Raw genomic sequence first — 22,045 nt, 5'->3', positions numbered from 1 at the left:
ATAGGATAGCGCTCTTCAAGTACGTGAAAGGTTGTCACAGAGAGGAAGGCCAGGATCTCTTCTCGATCATCCCAGAGTGCAGGACACAGAATCATGGGCTCAAGTGACAGGAAGCCAGATTTCGGCTGAACATCAGGTAAAACTTCCTGACTGTTAGAGCAATACAACAATGGAACCAATTACCTAGGGAGGGCTCTCCCATACTGGAGGCATTCAAGATGAAACTGGACAGCCATCTGTCAGGGATGCTTTGACTTGTCCTGCACTGAGCAGGGGGTTGGACTCAATGGTCTTATGGGCCCCTTCCAACCCTACTATTCTATGATTCTATGGTTCTATGAGGCAGTAGGAGAGGGGTGGGGAGGCAGTTCCCTGGGAACTGACCTCAGAGCACAGGCTCCGAGGTTGGTTCCTGGGAACTGATCAATCCTATGGCCGTCTAGCTGCTCTCTAGTGGCCATAGGACTGTGCCTTTAAACAATTAAAATGTAAATACAAAATATATAATAAACTAAAGGTCACCAAACTATAAAAAGTAGATAAAACCGTTAGCAGAATTAAAATTGCATGTAATAAGCTTGGGAAAATTTAAAAAAATGGTATTTGCTTGGAAAATAAAAAAGGACAACTAGGGTGCCACAATGAAGAAGTCACTCTCTCTAGTAACCACCTGTGCCATCTCAGATGGCAGAGGCACCCACAGGAGGCCCTCCATTAAGGATGTCAGTGTATGAGTAGGTAAATATGGAGACAGGTGCTCCTACAGATACACTAGTACTAAGCTATGAAGGCTACTAAAAGTCATAACCAGCATTTTGAATTATGCCTGGAAACAGACTGGGAGCCAGTGCTGTTGATATATAGTTGCATTCTGCACTAATTAGTTTCTAAACATTCTTCAAAGTCACATCTAGCACATTACAGTAGTCTAACCTGGAGGCTACCTGAGCATGGATAACTGAGGCCTATCTACCTCTGTCCAGATAGGGTCATGGCTGGCATAGAAGCCTAAGCTGGTGAAGAGACCCTGAGACACAGAAGCAATGTGTAGTTCTAGTAATAAGGATGGATCAAGAAACACCCCCAACCTACAAACCTGTTATTTTAAGGACAGCACAACCCTGTCTAGCACAAGATGACCATCACTTGCTTGGGCAGATGAACCACTTACCTACAGTACATTTGCCTTGTCTGGCGTGAGTTGCAATTTATTAGCCCTCACTGATTTAACATTTCCACAACTTCATCTGAATTAGATGAAAAGCAAAAACTGAGTTGGTTGTTAAATCATGACAAAAGTGAGTGATGTGATCCTCAATCTCTTTTGTAAATGTGCCACAGGGGGACTATGATGGTTCTGGAACATGACTAGATGGGCCAGATTGCAGAACACTCAAAACCACTCAAGAAAAGTCCTGCTGATAGCACTGTAAGGATGCAATGGCGTCAGAAAGAAACTGGTTATTTGTCAATACACAGCCACTGAGTAGAATTGATAACTGACTTACTGTTTTATCAGATTCACTAGGCATCTTGTGCCACTTGTGTCTTCCTAGCTTCATTGCCCTCAGCTCTCCGGAATATCTAGGATTTGACCAGGCTCTGCTCAGCAGAAACAGGGTGCCTAGGTGTGATAGTATCAACTAAGGGAGTTCTTCTCGGGTACCCACTGTTAAGATCAGCAATGTCTGCATGCAGAAGACAGGGCCTTCTACGTGGTTGTTCAAAGTCTTTGGAACTCTCTTCCAGTAGACCTACATTTCTAACAGGCCTACACATTACCTGTTCTACTCTAGCATTTAGGTATGCTTTGAAGAACTTCCTCTTCAAGGCTACTTTTGATTGATACCATAGTTTATGACAGCACAACAGCTTCACAAAGTAATGCTGGACACCTGTTCAACTGTGATAACCCATAAATTGTACATTCTCATTTCTTTCTCATTTCTTTTTTTTACATCTCTTGGGGATGGCATAAATATTTGAAATAAATAAATATATAAATAACTGCCAGAGTCATCTCTGCATTCCATAAAGTAACCAGGCCATTAACAGAAGTGCAAGCTGGAAACTCTCCAAGGTCGAGTGGATTCCAAAAGCCTCCTGGGGCAGATCATCCTAACTGGTCTTCCAAAACTGCAGCAAGGAAAAGCCTCAACAGGAAGTAATATGACCATGACAAGGTGTTAATAGTAAAATCCTTCACTCTCACACCACCAAACTCTCCGTCCGATTGAGAAAACAAAAGTCAAGAATGTGTCCTGCTACATGGATTGGGACAATAACATGTTGAGAAAGCCTCACCATGTCTGCCATAGTAGCCATGAAGCTGTGTGCTGCCCCTGCCAAGTAAATCTTGGCATGAATATTGAGGTCCCCCAAGACTAACATCTGGGGGGGGCCTCCACACCACCTCAGGCAGACAGCATGCCAGGCAACAGGGTGTGCAATACACCAGCAGAATGTGCTGGGCAATCTGTCCCAATTGCTCAACATAAGACACAATCAGTCAAAACAGGAACCCTACTGGACAAGATACCTGGAGAATGAGATAGAATTCTTATAGATCACAGCAACACCACTTTGCCAGCCCTCAAGCCTCTACTGCTGCTGAACAGGTTGACACAGCGGAGATAGATTCCACCCAACTCAGGCACCCAAATTTTGATTATATACATACATTACTGAGCCCAATATTGGTTGATGCTTTAATACTAAGCAACACCCATTGCTTCTTAATTATTTTTATTTATTTATTGCATTTATATCCTGCCTTTTCTCCTCTTGTAAGGCACCAAAGGCGGCTTACATTATCCCCCTCCTCCTCTCCATTTTATCCTCACAACAACAACCCTGCAAGATAGGTTGGACTGGGAGTCTGTGACAGGCCCAAAGTCACCCAGTGAACTTCCATGGCCAAGTGGGGACTAGATCTCCCGGCTCCCAGTCCAACACTCTAGCCACTACACTACGCTGGCTCTGTGACATGTTACTGCATTCAAAAAGCATACAGTTTGGTGAAGGTAGGGCTATGCTGATCCACAGCATTTTGTATGTCATATTTTAAGGAAAGCAAACTTGGGATTAGTAGAATGGCTAGTTACCCTGTTTGTTTGTTTGTTTTTATTATTGTTTTGTTCCCCCCCCCCCTTTGCAGCATATTCTTTACTCATTTCAGTGAGTTCTCTGTAAAGCAGCTTTCTACTATATACTTGATCACTGCAATCCAAGCCACATTGTGCCATAGGCATAGGCTGAATGGAGGATAGGGAATGCAGGATAGCAGATTCTCCTAGTCCCTTCAAATTCTACAACCGATTAATAAAACGATAAATATCTCATTTTGCACTGTGTGGAAACAAAGAAACTGCTTGGGTATAAGTTAATGTGCCCCATGCATATTAAGGCTGACCTAGATGGTATAGAAATATTTCAATGAACAGATAGATTGATTAAATAAATAGTAAGCTGGCCACAACTCAGAGTGTATTAAAAATAGTTGGGGTGGAAGGCAAGCAAAAGAACTGGCTTAGGGAAAAATGCAGACAATGTTATTAATAAAGCACTAAAAAATGCACCTTCTGTGATCCCCTTTTTCCACCAACCAGGTCATTTCCTCACTTTACCCATCTTTCAAATTGTATTGCAATTCCCTAACTATTATAACTGGTTTAACTGTTTTCAGCATCCTCATCCCATCCTCTAAACTCAGCTCAGACTCTTTTGCATATCCCACCTCAAACCCTGAAGAAGTTTGTCAGGAAGATTTTGTGAAGGTCCCTGCCCTGGGAAATCTACCTAGCCCCTTTCTTGTTGTTTTTTCACCACCGTAGGAAGACTCTATCTAGCCCCTTTCCTGCATTGAGCAGGGGGTTGGACTCGATGGCCTTGTAGGCCCCTTCCAACCCTACTATTCTATGATTCTATGATTCTATGACTCCTTTATTACAGCACACATTTAATTTCATTTGGCTTGATCTGTATTTCAGCTGCCCTTGTGTCAGCATTAGGTCTTGTTTTAGTTGTTTTTGATGTATTTGTTGATTGCTTTTAAATAAGGGGGGTCTTATATTGTTAGCTCCCTTTTGGTATCTATGATATGGAATGGTAGGATATGTTTTCCTAAATAAGATCAAGATAAACAAAAATGAATGGATAAACAAACAAAACTAGTTACCATTATATTCACAAAAGACAGCTTTATCCAGTTCCAACCTAAGGGAAATAATTGGGGTTGGGGAGAGGAACAACTGTGTTAAAATATTACCTAGAATTGGGGTTATTTCATGTGTTCCTCCAATGAGTAAAGCAAGGGGTACATAGGAGTTACCTTGTATTTTATCCATATGCTCTACAATATCTCAAGTTGACTTATAAACTCAAGGTTATCAAACAGTGCCAGGCAATGGGAACAGGAAATAAATTGTGGTAGCTTATTTTGGCATGGAACAGCCTTACAGCAAAATTAAGATCCGAGAAGTATAATACCCCTGCTACGTTCATGGAGATTTAGCAACTTAACAAGATACAAGTAGGCCAAAGGAGGAGGAGGAAGAAGATAAAGTCCTAGAAGTAACATTCTTTCAACTGTTTTAACTTGAAGTCCTTCAAATTGCTTATCAATGCTATCCAGATTCAAGCAAGATTAAGCTAATTCAACCCAAATGGATACATGTAGACAGAGTTTGAAATGTTCCAGAAGCTAAAACCTGCCAAATGACTTAAAAGAGAGATAGGCAGACAGGCATTTCATAGATTGTGCAAGGACAAAAAAAATAATCCACATTAACTAATAGTTTATGGTAGTGAGAGACTCATGAGCACTGTAATCATAAATCCTGAAATGTAACTCACTAAAACAACATAAACTTAATAAAAGACAAAGCAATTAATCTATCCCTCAAAATCAGAAGAAAATAATAAAACAAGCTACCTCAAATATACTTATCTGATTTTTTTTTAATCTTCACATTGCCTTCTGAATATACGTAAGATTGGAGGGTGATGGACCACTATGGGAAAGAAACCCCACAACTGTGCTACCATAGCTGAAAAGTATCCCACTCTGAATCACAACAAATTTTACTTCTTTTATTTATTTATTTATTTATTTATTTATTTATTATTAAATTTATCAATCACCCATCTGGCTGGTCACCCAGCCACCCTGGGCGATGCACAACATACAATAAAAACAGTTTAAAACAATAAAATTCTACAATAAAAACATTTTCTAAAATACCCTAACCCACCCCAAATGCCTGCCTGAACAGCCACATTTTTAATGCATGACGGAAGCTCATTAAAGAGGGGGCATGACGGAGTTCCCTAGTGAGGGAGTTCCGCAGAGTGGGGGCCACCACAGAAAAGGCCCTCTCCCTCGTCTCCACCAGTCTAGCTGTCCTGGCTGATGGGACAGAGAGAAGGCCATCCAAGGCTGATCTTGTTAAGCGGCCTGTCTGGTGCTGCTGGAGGCGCTCCTTAAGATAGGCTGGGCCGCAACCATATAGGGTTTTAAAGGTCGAAACCAACACCTTGAATTTGGCCTGGAAAACAACTGGTAACCAGTGCAACTCCTTCAGCACTGGAGTGATGTGATCTCGCCAGCAGCTGCCCTAATCAGGCGAGCCGCCACGTTCTGTACCAGCTGCAGTTTCCGAACAGTCTTCAAGGGTAACCCCACGTAGAGTGCATTACAGTAGTCTAAACGAGAGGAGACCAGGGCATGTACTACCGATGGGAGAAGATGGTCGGGAAGGAAGGGGCGCAGCCGCCGTATCAGATGGAGTTGATACAGCGCTGTCCGGCTCACAGCTGACACCTGAGCCTCCATGGACAGCTGGGAGTCCAAAATGACCCCAAGGCTGCAGACCTGGTCTTTCAAGGGTAGCCGTACCCCATTCAACACCAGGTCAACATCCCCCAGCCTCCTCTTGTCTCTTACCAAAAGTACCTCGGTCTTGTCAGGCCTGGTTCACATGTAAGGGCAACCCTAAGTATAGGTTGAGCATGGGTTGTTAGGTGCAAACCCTACACTATGGTTTAACTATGGATTGTTAACTATGAACAGCCCAGGAAGACGACCTATGGTTTGTTGTTGGGCTGTAAGCTCTGGATTGTTCATGGTTAACAACACATACCATAATGCAGGGTTCACACATAACAAGAAACCACGATTCAACAACAACCCACAATTTAACGACAACCCATACTCAACCTGTACTCTGGGTTGTCATTACGTGCGAACCAGGTCATACTGATGGTTTGCAGAGTAGGGCTTTCTTTCCCAAGATCTTACTTGATGGAATGTTTCAAATAGGAGAAAACTTTCCAAGGATACACTGAGCACAGTGAAAAACAATGCATTTTTAAGGTAAGGCATTCCACAAAGGTAGCCTTGTTAAGTCTGTAGAAAAAACTCTAAGAGTTGCTAGAGGACTCTTTTGTTTTATTTCTTTTCGATCACACATATAACCAGAGGAATATACCCAAACATGTATTTTGAAAACATAAAAAAGCCACAAAGAACAGTACCATTAATGATAATCTACATAAACTATGGAATATTTCTGCCCCCAAGTTTCCCCAAAACCTGTTTTTTTAGATCAGTTCAAACACCGAGCCAAACCATGATTGTCCTAATCATAGTTTAGAACCCAAATCATAATTTGAGCCTCCAAATGTACAATCAGGCCAATCCTGATTGAGATCTGCTTGTCAGTTTCTCTTTTCCACTTCTATGGTGTAGTGGCCTTTGAAGGCAGAGATACAGATGCAACTATGGCTTGTCTATTCAGACATTATGCCAAACGACAGATGATTTGCCAGCCATGGTTTGCAAACTAACTTCAAACTATGGTTTGTGGGATGGGCTACTAGTCTAATTAATTAAAGTAACAAAATAATTTATAAATTATTGTCTTCTGATTAACTTCCCAGGGCATCCAGATGAAAGATTAGTAATCCACTGTCTATCAGATAAGGTCCCACATATACAGGTGGCTAATTCTTTAAATAATGGTCATGCATACAGCTGATTGACTGTACTAGCTAAATTGAAGAAATTGTAGCCTTGTGTCCTAATATTTGTGTCTTTGTATTTTAACCTGAATGGGTCTAACCGTAATCAAGAGAACTGACAAAATAGAATATATAACTTTGGGATATAGCAACCAAAAAAGGCAAGGAAGGTGATATTTGGACCCTAGAAAAGAGAGGGTGGCAGAGAGAGCAATGACACCATGGCCAACAACTGGCAGTGTCACATCTACACATGCCCTATGAAACTTAATTTCAAAATTAAATGCATAGTACTTATAATTTACTGAGAAATGTTTCCTGCTCTCATAAGATGATTTATATTTGGAGCTGCTGTATTACCAGGAAATTAAAATGAAACACAGCAAGTGTTTATATGAAATCTATATTGCTGTGTGGTCTTCTGTTTGTACAGCATGCAGTGAACTAGAAAAATGAGCATAAGTTAAATAGAATCCCATTTTAACAGCAAGCTCTGTAATCAATTTTACAACACAAAACTGAGAAGAGCAAAACAAAACAAACTGGACATGTTCATAGAAGAGAGACACAAAGGAAAAAAATCCACTTTTCTGTAAGAATCAAAACTGGCAAGATGCATATAAAAAAAGTAAAGGTGTCCCCAACCAGTCGTGTCCGACTCTAGGGTGTGGTGCTCATCTCCATTTCTAAGCCGAAGAGCCAGCACTGTCCAAAGGCGCTTCCATGGTCATGTGTCCGGCATGACTGAACACCGAGGTGCACGGAACGCTGTTACCTTTCCCGCTGAAGCGGTACCTATTTATCTACTTGCAATTTCTTGCTTTTGAACTGCTAGGTTGGCAGGAGCTGGGACTGAAGACGGGAGCCCACTCCGTCACGTAGCACTCGCGTCTCGAACTGCTGTCCTGCCAACCTTCCGGTCTGCAGTTCAGCATCTTAACCACTAAGCCACCACGGCCCCTAATGCATATACTGGCTCTGAATTAAGTCAATACTTATTCAAATTCCAACAGCACTATATCCCCGCCAACTCAAAAGGAGACTTAAGTGGTATATACAAATTACTGAACTGTGTTTTCATCTAGAACATCCATGATATGGACAAAATTTTAGATGAAGCTAACAGATAAATTATTTTTTCTCCTTTATAATTTCTGCACCAGAAGGTTTCACATCACATAAAGCACATCTCCATAAATCATGGGTTTCACTCATAAGACATCCTTACCTCTTCTTCCCAGTCTTCCTACTTTCATGAACCCAGTTCACAATGTTTGTACTTCTTAAGTGGCCACGTCAGTTCCACACTGCCATCCTGTTCATAAAGCATGATCAAAAACTAGAAGATCAATAGCATGTGTGTAGTCACCACCTACATGGATGTGCAACATGTACCACAGAAAGCCGGTGAAGCTCAGGATCGTGGCAAACCAACAGGCAACACACTCAGTATAAGAAATGCTCACGTGTAAAGCTTCAGTAATCAAATGCTGTTAAATATAGCTTTTCATTACTGCTATTTAAGTTATAGTGTGTCATTTATGTATGGTTCCCTTCACTGGGGATAAACCTACGGCTCTTCCTCTCTGCTTTGACCTCATATTGAGAAGAAATATAGTGTCTATCCCAGATTGCACTGAGTTGGAACAGGACTCATCTATTTCTGCCTATCAGAAAAGTAACAGCAACAGGCTACTCCAAAACTGACTGTACTATCTGTTTAAAGGATGAGACTGAGAGCGGGGAGGAGAGAGTGGTAGTAAACATATCCTCAGTCTTCCAACAGTCATTTAACTAGAGTGACTTTGGAACCCTCGGTTGCACATTGTGATGAGTTTGCATGGCACTTTGAAGACAAAGTCGCTCAGATTCGTCATGAATTGGACACCACCATTAACACAGTTCCATTGGGAGAGGCATTCCGAGCACCATCTGGTCCAGTTTTATTGGATGAGTTTCAGTTACTGAGGCCTGAGGATGCGGACAAGGGGCTTGGCCAAGTCCGATCGACCACTTCTGTGCTTGACCCTTGCACTTCATGGCTTATTACATCAAACAAGGAGAGGATGTCTGGCTGGGTCCAGGAGGTTGTAAATTCTTCCTTGAGAGAGGGAGTGGTGCCAGCCTCTTTAAAAGAGGCAGTAATCAGACCACTCCTGAAAAAGCCTAACCTGGACCCGGAGGACGTTAACAATTATAGGCCAGTGGCCAACATCCCCTTCCTGGGCAAGATGCTTGAGTGGGTGGTTGCAGGACAGCTTCAGGCACTCTTGAATGAAATGGATTATCTAGATCCATTTTAATCGGATTTCAGGCTTGGTTTTAGAATGGAAACTGCCTTGGTCGCCCTGTGGCATGACCTCTGCCGGGTGTGGGACAGCGGGAGTGTGACCCTGTTGTTTCTCCTGGACCTCTCAGCAGCTTTCGATACCATCGACCATGGTATCCTTCTGGATAGGTTGTCTGGGTTGGGAGTTGGAGGCACTGCACTAGAGTGGTTCTGCTCCTACTTGGATGGCTGATTCCAGAAGGTAATGCTGGGGAGATTATTGCTTTGTGCCATGGCAATTATGCCATAGGGTTCCACAGGGCTCTGTTTTATCCCCCATGCTGTTTAACATCTACATGAAACCGCTGGGGGAGGTTATCCGGAGGTGTGGGTTGAGGTGCCATCAATATGCGGATGACACCCAGCTCTACCTCTCTTTCTCATCAAAACCAGGTGAGGCAGTGGCTATTCTGAATCAGTGCCTAGGCACGGTAATGGACTTGATGACGGCCAATAAACTGAAATGCACTCCAGACAAGACAGAGGTATTGTTAGTGGGTAGTTCGTCTGCCTGGCTAGGTGATATTCAACCTTCTGGAGGGGGTTGCACTCCCTCTAAAGGATCAGGTTCATAGTTTGGGGTGCTCTTGGATCCAGAACTGTCACTTGAGGCACAGGTGAACTCAGTGGCACAGAGCACTTTTTATCAGCTTAGGCTGGTATACCAACTACGCCCTTATCTGCACAGAGGTAGCCTAGCTACAGTTATCCATACTCTGATAACTTATCATCTGGATTACTACGATGCGTTATACGTGGGGCTGGCTTTCAAAAGGGTCCGGAAACTTCAGCTAGTCCAAACTAGGGCAGCAGGATTGTTAACAGGGACTGGCCAACGAGCTCACATTTAGCCAGTACTTTTCCAGCTGCACTGGCTGCCAGTTCATTTCTGGGCCCAATTCAAAGTGCTGGTATTAACATTCAAAGCCCTTAACAGCTTGGGGCAAGGTCAGCTGAAGGATTGCCTCCTCCCATACGTGCCTGCCTGGACCTTAAGATCATCCTCAGCGATCCTTCTCCGTGAGCCCCTGCCAAAGGAAGTGAGGCAGGTGACTACAAGGAGGAGGGCCTTTTCTGCTGTGGCACCCCGGCTATGGAATGAGCTGAGGTTCGCCTGGCACCTACATTGTATTCCTTCCGGCACCAGGTGAAGACCTTTTTATTTTCCCAGGCATTTTAGCATTTTAGCTTTCTAGTCTTTTACCTTTGCTGTTTTAAATCTGTATTTTAAATCTCTACATTACTGCTAGGTTTTTTCTGGTTGTATTGTTATATTGTGGCTTGAATGCTTTTATATTTTATACTGTTTTACTGTGTGCTTTTTGGTTTTAATTTTTGTGAACCACCCAGAGAGCTTCAGCTATTGGGTGGTATAGAAATGAAATAAATAACATAACATAAATAAAGCTATCACTGCACAAGTAAAAGCAACAGAGATTTGGGTATGCCCAACAGAATTCCAACAGTAAGTTTGTTGATCATAAGTTTGGTCATATGAACATGTATCCCAAACAACAAACCATTATTTTTTAATTTGTAACTACAAATAGAGAGAGGAAAGACTTTTGCCATATAGATTCTACTTATCTGCCAGTGTAAACAGCTGTGTATTCTAGAGAGGGCAGAGGATCCACTATGCAACCAACTTTGGGCATTTACTAATGAAAGACACTACAAAAATAAAATTATTATAGCACAGCCACCAACAAGTCTTGGCATGTGGATATATAACCATGCTACAATAGTTATGAAATTACTAAATTTTTAAAGGAGTCAGACAATTACCAGCTTTTTAATATCTAAAATATTTAACATTTTACTCTGAACACCTTAATACGTAGCAATTTTTTTAAGGTAAAAAACCTTCTGCCTGGTATAAAACCTCTTGTATTAATTAATTTTACCACATGACTCCTTGGAAAAGAGAATGCTTTTGTTCAGAACCTCATAAAGGTACTAATAAAACTTCCATGAAATATATATAATTGCGTAGCTTTGCATTTTCAAGATGCTTAGGAATGGATTTGTTCACTGAATTAGGAGAAATAATGAGAAGCCAGATGTATTCTGATCAGAAAGCCTGTTAAAATGCATCTGGATTAAAATTGTCAGTGTAAAACTAATCAGTGTAGTAGCGTTCCAGAACAATTTAATTAGCACTTCAGGATTGGGGGGGATGTCAAAGCACTGTTTCTTCTTAATGCAATTCATAAAAAGACAGAGGAAAAACACAGCACTCCAGTTCAAAAAGCCCTAATTTAATAGTGACGTTGTATTTATTTATTTTTAATTATAGCGTTATAGCATTCAAAGCAAGGCACACAAAGTCTGGATGACCCAGAATAAGCACTGCAGTAAGAAGGCAAATTTAAGAAATTAAAAGATTACTGTCACTTCTTCTGGATGTTCCTACTAATTCATAGTGCACATTTACACAGCCATAGCAACTTGAGCAAGAATCAATTGCAGTCATTTTATGAGTATCCCAAAAGGAAAAAACTCCTCAATGGTGAGCTCACCCAACCCCCCGCCCCAGGATATCAACGGATGACAGTGACACAGAATGGATTATTCCTTTCAGTAGTATAATTCCTCTTCACCAGTGAAATCTCTGCAGCAGTACATCTCCATACTGTGACAAAATAACATTCACAGTGGTCTCATTTTTTTTCCCCCTGATTGGGAATGTCTCCTCATGCCACCCAGTTAATTTTAGGGATGGCAGAGAATTCCGCCTCGGATCTTGGGGAGGCCGAATGCCAGTGCATTCGGCCCCCCAAAATCTGTGGCAGAACGGCCTGCTACCCCCCGCCATGCCCCCACGCATCCCCCCGGGACGAGACTTACCTGGGGCGGATCTTTCGGGCGGTCTTCCGACCGGCTGCCGCCACTGCCATTTGCAGGGTTTTTTGTTGTTGTTTTTTTACCTAGTCGTTTTAGGCTACGTAAGTTTTTACATAAAAAAAAAGGGGGTACGCAAATGGTGGCAGCTACGGCCCCCGCCATTTGCGTATGCCTTTTTTTTTTTTAACCCAGACGTTTTAGGCTACGTAAAAACTTACGTAGCCTAAAACGACTAGGTAAAAAAAAAAGGTGTACGCAAATGGCGGCGGCTATGGCCGCCGCCATTTGCATTCCTTATTTTGGGCCGTCTTAGTCTACGTAAATAATTACGTAGACTAAGACGGCAAAAATAAGGGGAACGCAAATAGCGTCCACTACGCTATTTGCGTTCCCCTTATTTTCGCCGTCTTAGTCTACGTAGATTAAGATGTCAAAAATAAGGAACGCAAATGGCGGCGGCCATAGCCGCCGCCACTTGCGTAAGTGGTTTGTTTGTTTTTGTTCACAGAGCCCTCCACAGCCAGAAATCCGGCTGCAGACGGCTCTGGCCTGGCTGGCCCTGGCCAGCTGCAGCCGGCCAGGGAGGATTCCCGGGGTGGGGGGGAGGAACGGAGCACCCCCCCCGTCCAGGATTCCGGGGGGAGGGACAGAACACCTCCCCCCCACCATAAGCATAATCCGCGAACAGGTAAGTGATTTTCGTACATCCCTAGTTAATTTCAGAAGGAAATTTTGAGGAATGTGTTGTCTTCATATCTCCATTCTGGACCGTCAAAAAGCAAAGAGACCAGCTAGGTCTAAGCACCTTTTCTGTAACAGAAGTTCTCCTCTGGCTCAACAGGGTCACCAGCCCAAAGAGACAGAATCCAGCCCTCTTTTATGTTGTTCCTGAAGGCCATTGGACCTGAGCTCCTCCCAAACCAACACTGTTCTCAACATTGCCTTCTGGAATTCAGGGATGTGCTCATCTTGAAGTCAGGGTTCTCTTGACCTACAAGTTAAATTTCAAAGCAGTATGGCTGTTCCACTTGGCTGGCAAGTTCCCTCAACTAGTCAGCTAAGACCCTTTTGGTACGGCAGGAAACTCTGAATGACAGGAAAGAGTACCTAACCAGCCCAAGTGCCGGGGGGTGGTGCCGGGGGTGCCGGTGGTGCCGGGGGGCAGGGGGGAGAGCAGGCACAGGCAGCTAGCCATAGCTCAGTGATAGAACAGCTGCTTTGCATCCAGAAGGTCCCAGGTTCAATTCCTGGTTTCTCGAAGTAGGGCTAGGAAAGAATCCTGCCTGAAACCCTAGACAGCTGCTGCCAGTCAGTGCCAACAATACTGGGCTCTGACTCAGTATAAGGTAGCTTCCTATGTTTCTAAAGACAAATCCCTCCTGAGGACGTAGCTTGGGTATATCTGGATAGCCTGAGTAAACAGTAATGTAGAACTGGAGACAAGACAAGCACATAGCCACAAAGAGACATGGTGGAGAGAGGCAGGTGGGAATGAATTCACAGCCGACTGGAAACAAATCAGCCCCCTTCAGAGCATTTTAAAACAGTAGATAAAGGGGGTAACACAAAAGATAGTACTGCCACCCTGTGATTCAACCACTGCAGTACAGGTGGGAGGAAAAAAAAAAAAAAAGATTTGCAACCCATTCAATGCGCTGTGTGTGTGTGTGTGTAAAATAATAGAGAAAAAAGGCAATTCCTTCCCTCATCCATTTATTTATTTATTTATTACATTTCATCTAAGGAGCCCGCGGCAGTGTACACGATCCTGCTTCTTTCCATTTTATTATCACAATAACTCTGTGAGATAGGTCAGGCTGAGAGTCAGTGACTGGCCAAAGGTCACCTAGTGAGCTTCATGGCCTAGATGGGACTAGAACCTGGGTCTCCCTAGCCGAACGCTCTGACCACTACACACCAGAGAAATAATTAGTTAGATTATTCATATTCACTGGATGGCCAGGAAGTTGAAGCATACATCAGCCCAGGGTTATTATTGTTGGCCAACAAAAAAATTGTTGGTCAAGAAATAAAACCTACTTAGCAGCTAGGTTTAACCATATACATGTGTGTATGTGATTTTGTCAAAGAAAAAGGGGGAGGGATGGGGGGTTACATTTAATCCAAGTATATCTAGTTTAACCCATACCCGACCTTTCACTATCAAGAACCAGTTAGTCTTCTCAGCTAGCCAATAAATGATATTGCAAAAGTGTCTTGGTACAAGAAGTACTTTTTGTTCAGCTAACCTTCTCCTACGAATTTTTTTTAAATGTCAGAATTGGGGAAGAATGGGGAAGAAAGTATATCTTTCTAATACTTTCAAAGGTTTTCTGAATAATTTTCTCCCCACCTCACAAATCACTTTATTTTACTGTTTGAGGATTTTCATAGCAGTATCACAAAATGGAGAAATTGAAATCCAATTTTAAATTTGACATATTACTCTTTCTTATGGTGTCTTTATGCACCGTCCGTACATTCAGAGCAACAAAATTAAACTTAATTAGCATTTAATTATACTGAACAGAGCATCCTTTGAAGTCTGCCAGTACATGAATATATCAAAATTTAAATTGAACAAATAAGCTACCCTTGGAGTTCTTTGCTGACACTATACACCAAGGAACTCTGAAATGTCCACTCATGTTTTCTCTGTGGATGTCATCTTCCATGTCACTTCCATGACAATGCACCACTGATTGTCCTTTACTGAACATTTCTCATTTAACAGACTCTTCCTGTCTTTTTTTGCATTTGCATTTCAATACATAATGACTCAACAACTGTGACAGTTAATCAGTACTCCACAATGTAAGCACATGAAAAGAAACTATCCTAAATGTTTTATAATTCAGTACCCTGGCTCCATAGTAGAAAAGATAAGGGGCCATACAATTACCAAATACAGCCTACTCGGAGATGTAATCAAATTATAAAAAAGCCCAACCATACCACCACTCTTTTTGCCCATTATAAAATCTAAATATATTGGATTGTATCCAATGGTGCAGAATGTAGAAGACTCAAAGACTCACTGTGATCAATTTGTGTTGTATTTTGTGGAAAAAACAGTTTGCATCCATAGCAACTTGGACATTTTTGACAGAATCAGAGCTGCATGTAGCTAGGGTATTGTCTGGTCCTGTTGTTATATATACTTTTCAGCTTCTGCAACTTGAGGACATGGGGAAACATCTTGGGAGGATTGAGGCCTACTCTATGTCCTCACCCATTTTGGATATAAAATCTGTCAGGGCCGGGCTAGGAGTTTGGAGTACAGAAGTGATAAATGCTTATTTGAGGCAGAGGGGATCCTTTCTTTGAGGGAGGAGATCATCTTCAGAAGCCCTACTTGTTGGATGGGCCATTTCAGTGGTAGCCCCTATCCAACAGAATTCCCTCCTGAAATATATGGCTGGCCTCATCCGTTATCATTATTAAAAGGGCTTTAAAAACATATTTGTTTTCTCTGGCTTATAAGATTTTTATGTATTGATTTATTTCAGAAAATACATATACCACTTGATCTTTTTAAAAAATCCCAAAGTGGTTCTCGGAAAAAAAAACACCCTAACAAAATGTAAAAAAACCGAACAATAAAATAATAAAACAGTAATACAATAGTAAAACATCTCATTCAAAATAATCCGGAGTAGCTAAAAATACTACAAATCAGGAAAATACCTAGGCAAACGAATGTGCTCTAAGTTGGCAGCACACTAGGAGCCCACTTGATCTCAATGGAGAGATCATTCCACATTGTGGATGCCACAATGGAGAAGGCCCTTCTCTGCACCATTAGAACATAAGAAGAGCCATGCTGGAGTAGACCAAGGGTCCACCTAGTCCAGCATTCTGTTCGCACAATGGCCACCCAGCTGTCGACTGGGAACCCACAAGCAGGGCATGAGCGCAACAGCACCCCCCACCCATGTTCCCCAGCAACTGGTGTACATAGGCTCACTGTCTTTGGTACTGGAGGTAGCACACAGCCATATCTTTTTTTAGGTGTGGTGACCAGAACTGGACACAGTATTCCAAGTGTGGCAGCACCACAGATTTGTATAGGGGCAGTATGATACTGGCAGTTTTATTCTCAATTCCTTTTCTAATTATGCCTAATATGGACTTTGCCCTTTTTTTTACAGCAGCTGCACACTGGGTTGACATCTTCATTGAGCTGTCTACCACAACTCCAAGATCTCTTTCCTGGTCATCACCATAACCAAACAGACATCAGTAGGAGTGATGCAGTAAGCAAACCCCTCCCCTCCAGAACATAAAGATCAGGGCAGCCTATATGGGAGAAGATGGTCTTTTACATAACCTGGTTGTGAGCTGCTTAGGGGCATACAGACCAAATATAACACCTAGAAAATGGCTAAGTAGTGAATTGGTAGCTGGTTTTATTATACATGCTGTTCCTTCTGTTGGTTAGTTGGATTTGGCTTATTTTAGATTGTATTTTATTGTAACTGGCTATTTTAAATTTGCTATTTAAAGTTGATTTTGATTTTAAGAATTATATTGTTATATTTAAATAGATAATGGGTGTTTTATACTATAAACCCCTTGGAAAGACTGCAATCTTGAAAGGCAGCTAAATAAATATATAATACAATAAAATAAAACATACAAAAGGCACTAAAACATTGAAAAACTATAGACAGATTAAGGCTGCAATCCTATGCATGTTTAGGCAGAAAAAAAGTCCTATAACTCCCAGCATTCCCCAGTAAGTGAGCTGGGGAAAGCTGGGAGTTTTAGGACTTGTGTTCTGTCTAAATATGCATAGGATTGCAGCCTTAATCTGTCTATATGCTATTCCTCAAGCTTTAACAGGTGTAAATCTATTCTATGAATAATGTAAATACATGAATGCACATGTCAGGATTTAAAATGCTTTAGGTTCTGTTAACCTTCAGGACAATTGGTTAAAATGTGCTGCCCAATTAGTAATCCACTTAAATAAAATTTTTAAAAAGCAAAAGGATATGTTATAGGCAATGAATTACTTTAGCACATTCTTCCTGAACCTGGCGCATTCAGATGTTTTTGACTTCAGTGCACCAGCCAAGATGGCCAATGGTCAGGAATGCTAGGAACTGTTAGCCCAAGACACATGGAGAACAGTAGGTTTGGGAAGGCTGCTTTAGTACTCCCACGGGCTATGGACATGGTAACAGTCCATAGTCTATGGACTATGTCATAAGTCAAGGTAACAGTCATATCAAATATACTTCACAATCAAAGAACAGGCATGAGCTTAACTCCAACTTAAACCAATGTATCACCAGTTACAGCTAACCTGTATGTTTACTGCTAATATGACCACCTTATTCAATATATTCTGAAGGAATCAAGCTTAATGTCATCTGCTGTGAACCATTAACCAATGAAAAAGAACAAAAGCAAAATAAAACAAGGATTAACCACACAAATAGTATCAAAGTAGTTATTGGGAGATGATTCTCTGATTTTTAACTATACTACAACAAGTCTGTTCTGCATTTTTGTTTTGGCAGTATATCCATATTCTGTAAAAGTGCTCTTGTTCAGGATTCCAGCTAACTGGCCAGCTATGCACAGCTATAGGATACTATCAGCTGCAGAAATGCAAGCAAACCAATTAACTCTCATCCCCCTTCCCCCACTTCTACTCAGTTTTACATGTTCCTTTTCCAAGTGACACTCTACATCTCATAGCTTCTGGTGCCCACTGACCATGCTTATTCCTAAATGAACTGGGCAGGGGGGTGGACCCCTTTTCAAGTTTTGTTGTACTTCTGCAAACCTCAATGTTCCTCTAAATATGGTGATATCTCCCTCTTGTTTCTCAGAGGCCTGACTTTGACATAATTTCTGTCACTATTAGAAGAACCGCTATACCTGAGGCACACTGCTATGTCATCATGATTTGTTATGGCTTCTATAGTTCTGCTATGGTTCTGGGCTGAAATACTATGTCTGACAAATCTATCTACTGGCACAGCAAGCTGTAGGATTGTTAGCATCTTCATCTTCATTTTCTTGCAAATCTTCTTAACATTTTCCAGAAAAGGCTGAAAATAATTATGTGTCTGGTTATTTTAGTTTTTCTCTTGAATAAGCTTTTAGATATGCAACTAACTTCGCACTTTAATAAGATGAAAGATTTTGCTATGAATTAACAGCAAATTATTGAAGATTCCAGGAAACATATTATTTGCTCTCCCAATCCTCCTGACCTTTTCATATTAAAATCCAATTTCCATTCTGCAAATACAGGCTGGTTCAGCTCTTAAGTGACATCTTAAGCATAAGAACTTTGCTGTCTTTTTTTTGTAATCTGATTGTCCATGTATGAACACAGTTTTTTTATAGCCCTCTGAAAAGCACACACAGAATAAAGCAGTTTGTCATTTGTAATGTTCATAGTAAACATGTTGTTTTTCTTTACATGTATACAATTAATTTTGTATAAATGGCATGAAGTATAGTGTGAAGTCTAAGAGTTCATTCACTTAGGTTATCTTCAGAAGCTCTCTCCTCCACTCCAGGTGCCTCTGCCAAATGAGGTACATACGGTGGATGGCCACTGAAGAGAGGGCCTTCTCAGTGGTGTTGCTCATTTGTGAAATGCTCTCTCCAGGGAAGCTCACTAGTGCTCTAGTTATCTTTTCAGTATCAAGCAAAGACCTTCTTATTTCCCCAGGCTTTTAAAAAGTATTTTAAGTCTGAACAGATTGATCTGATGATGCTTTTATCTGTTGCATTTCATTTTGTTGTTTTATCATGTATGTTTGTCTTTTATATAGATTATTGTTTTATCGATGTACTTCTCATAAGCCACCTTACAAAACTGTATTATAAATGAGAGGGAGATGCAAATATCTAAATAAATAAAAATGGGAAACTTGAATACCTTGGGGTTATATAATATTGTGCTTGACAAATTCATGAATTCTCATTCTCACATGAGTTTTCCTTCCTTCTAATGAAGAAAAGGATCATGGCACCTGGCATGTAACAGAATGATTAGCTACAACAGCATGGGAGCGCCTTCAAAAATAGAGCAATGTTTCCCTCTTCCCAGACACGTTACTTTTCCAACAAGCGAATACCCTTCCTGATCAAATCTATGAAAAATTTATGTATAAGGCCCATGCCTCTTGCCCATTAGTGTATAGAGGTCCGTAAGCCCTGAGTTTAGTTATTAAAGCATACAATAAGTTATGCCGCTTATCAGTTAGTGCTGTTTATAGAAGACTTAACTAGCTTTTATCCGGAATGGAACAAATTTAACTGAAGCAAAACCCGCTTCAGATTTATGCAAATCTTAGGAATAAGGACTTCAGATCCATTAATAAATCTTTCCCCCTCCTACTGATGCAATGGTTTTAATTAGACTTTACCAACCCTTTTGGTTTAATCCCCTGAGCTGACCTCTCACACACTAGAGGTTTTTATCAAACTGCGAAAAAAAAAAAAATTCTCGAAGCTGCAACTTGAAGTGTTAGCCAGAGGACAAAACCAATAAAGGAATTATCAAACATGTCTGCTAAACCAGTAAAGCTTTGGAAAAGAGAATTTTTATAAGTTAAAAAAAAACAGAAAAGAAATTATATTTGGTAAATCATTACTAGGCAAATGACAACATCTTTGCTGAATTCTGGTAAAATTGACATCTGGATTCCAGAATATGCAGTTATGAGCACTATGATTTGGATCAAAGCACTGTGACTGGAAGAAGAATAGCCACTCGCACTATTCTGCAGACTCATAGATAGATCATACAGTGCTGTAATAGATTCTAATAGCATCACTCATGTTCATCCTTGCACAGGGGATTGCAAACATTGTTGCACATGGGAAATGCCATCTTTAGATTCAGTTTCACTTTTCTCACACAGTGTTTTAGTTTGAGCTGCAAAAGAGCCCTTCCACAAACAGAAAGCTCCATCCATGAACACAGGGGCAGCTTTGGATCCAGTGCTTTTAGTTCATTGAACACAATGAGTTTGATACAAACTAAGTTAGCTTCACTTGGTTCCTAATGAAATCAATAGGACTTAAGTCAGAACGAACATATCCAATTGATTTCAATGGGCCCCAAGTTCAACACCTAGCCTGAATCCAACATAGAAGCCCCCCTCACATGTTACTTATGTAAAGGGGTATTGCTTGATAGCTGAGGAGCTGCTGGTGCTGTCCCCAATCTCACATATCCAGGCTAACCTCACCCCAACCTGACACATGCATGTCTGAAAACAAGACTCTATACATAAGCTCACATATAGTGGCTCTTCTTCTGATGTGTGTCAGGGGATGGGGCTAGCCCAGGCATGTGACATGGAGGGCAACAGTGCAGCTCCACTCTCCAGTCATTGCAGGGGACTGGAGAGTGGATAATTTATTATTATCACTAATAAATATGGGTCAAATACATATCAGCAAGATAGAAAATGCAGTTTGACAACTTTATCCTGCTTCTTTAATACTTGAACAGCCCTCTTTGAAACAGTCGAAACACACACTGCTACACATACACACACACGAGAGAGAGAGAGAGAGAGAGAGAGAGGTACTTCCCTAGACATTTTTAAAAGTTCTACAAAATTAAGATGTATCTGCAAGTTTCAATAAGAAGCTCTGATTTAAGTAGTTCTGAGACAGATACAGGAAAACACTGTGTGCACATACGGATAGTAAAATAAGGTTGCAAGGTACTTAATGAGCTGAATATTATCATGACACTGATGTTACAAGGTTCCTCATCTAAAGTTCAAAGTACTTCACAGTAATGTGCTGTATTATTACTGCATTTAGCTTCATAGCAAAACAAATTATTGCTTTTCCCTAGTTCAATAAACATCTAGAAAGGGGGAGGGGGGAGACTATCCATGAGGATTATTAATGTTTACAGGTTACATAATCCTACTATTTAAAACAAAATGTTCCAAGCACTATCCACACCTTAGTAGATACAAATACTCTTAGGGTGCAATCCTATGCATGTTTAGACAGAAAAAAGTTCTACAACTATGCATAGGATTGTACTGTTAATAGCGTATCCCTCCATATACCTTTGCTTGCGCTCTCCACATGTTCAAGTTCATCTGGGAATTTTAAGATGTCCCGATAATTCTCTTCACAAATTTCAGCCAGAAAATGCAACAGTGTTGTTTTTTGATCAGATGATTTTGTATCTCTAATCTGCAAATGGGAAGAAAGAAGGAGGGAAATGTGTTATTTCTTAGAAATACATTTTCCTTCTCTTCTTTTTTTCCTAAAAGAATAAATTTTCAACACATGTTCTTGCATATGCTTCAAGATATAAATTAATTGCATTTCAAGGTAACACCAAACATAAAATGTGGTTTTAAAACATTTTTGTCCTTCAATTTTTTGTAACATTTTAAAGCATTAATTCCTATATATCTATTTTGCCTTCAGGATGCTAGAAGTCGTTTCATGTCCTTTTTGTCACTAAAGCGCCAAACCTATACTCATTTACTTGGGAGTAAGCCCCACTTAACTAAACGAGACTTACTTTTCAGTAGACATGTATAGGATTGCACTGTAAATGAGATAAAGGTATGCAGTTTAAGAAGATGGGCAAACTTTGTTGCTTCTCCTGAGGCAGCCCTTCATGTTTGAAAATGGTGGATAAATCTAAATAGTGTAAGATGATTTCAAGATATGAAGCTGAAATGAAGAATTCAACAGTCAACACAACTAGTAGCCACTGATAACTTTATCCTCCCTAAAGAGGCCATCACTTCATCTTGCAGTAGCGAATTCTGTAGTGAATTCTGTAGTGTAACTAAGTGCTGTGTGAACTACATCCTTTTTAATGACCACCATTCA

General features: G+C 40.9%; 1 protein-coding gene across 20 annotated transcripts in view; it reads right to left on the bottom strand.

The window, feature by feature from the left end:
- Window positions 1-22,045, bottom strand: part of DIAPH2 (diaphanous related formin 2) — a 503,126-nt gene that overhangs the window by 298,754 nt on the left and 182,327 nt on the right. For 19 of the 20 annotated variants that reach the window (XR_014784817.1, XR_014784816.1, XR_014784813.1 and 16 more), the window contains one exon: window positions 21,262-21,391. Coding sequence is in view for 10 of the 20 variants with exons in the window: in XM_084813816.1 (XP_084669942.1) it covers window positions 21,262-21,391 (130 nt within the window). In the remaining 10 variants the exon portion in view is untranslated. Of the gene's footprint in view, window positions 1-3,141; window positions 8,336-21,261; window positions 21,392-22,045 lie in introns of those variants that run through there. The other variant, XM_084813818.1, reaches the window with a different exon arrangement.

Source organism: Heloderma suspectum, chromosome 9 (assembly GCF_057233095.1).
Source record: "Heloderma suspectum isolate Gila_16-S chromosome 9, 16-S_ref, whole genome shotgun sequence".
In the NCBI taxonomy this organism is placed as follows: domain Eukaryota; kingdom Metazoa; phylum Chordata; class Lepidosauria; order Squamata; family Helodermatidae; genus Heloderma; species Heloderma suspectum.
This window is presented reverse-complemented; position numbering and strand designations above follow the sequence as displayed.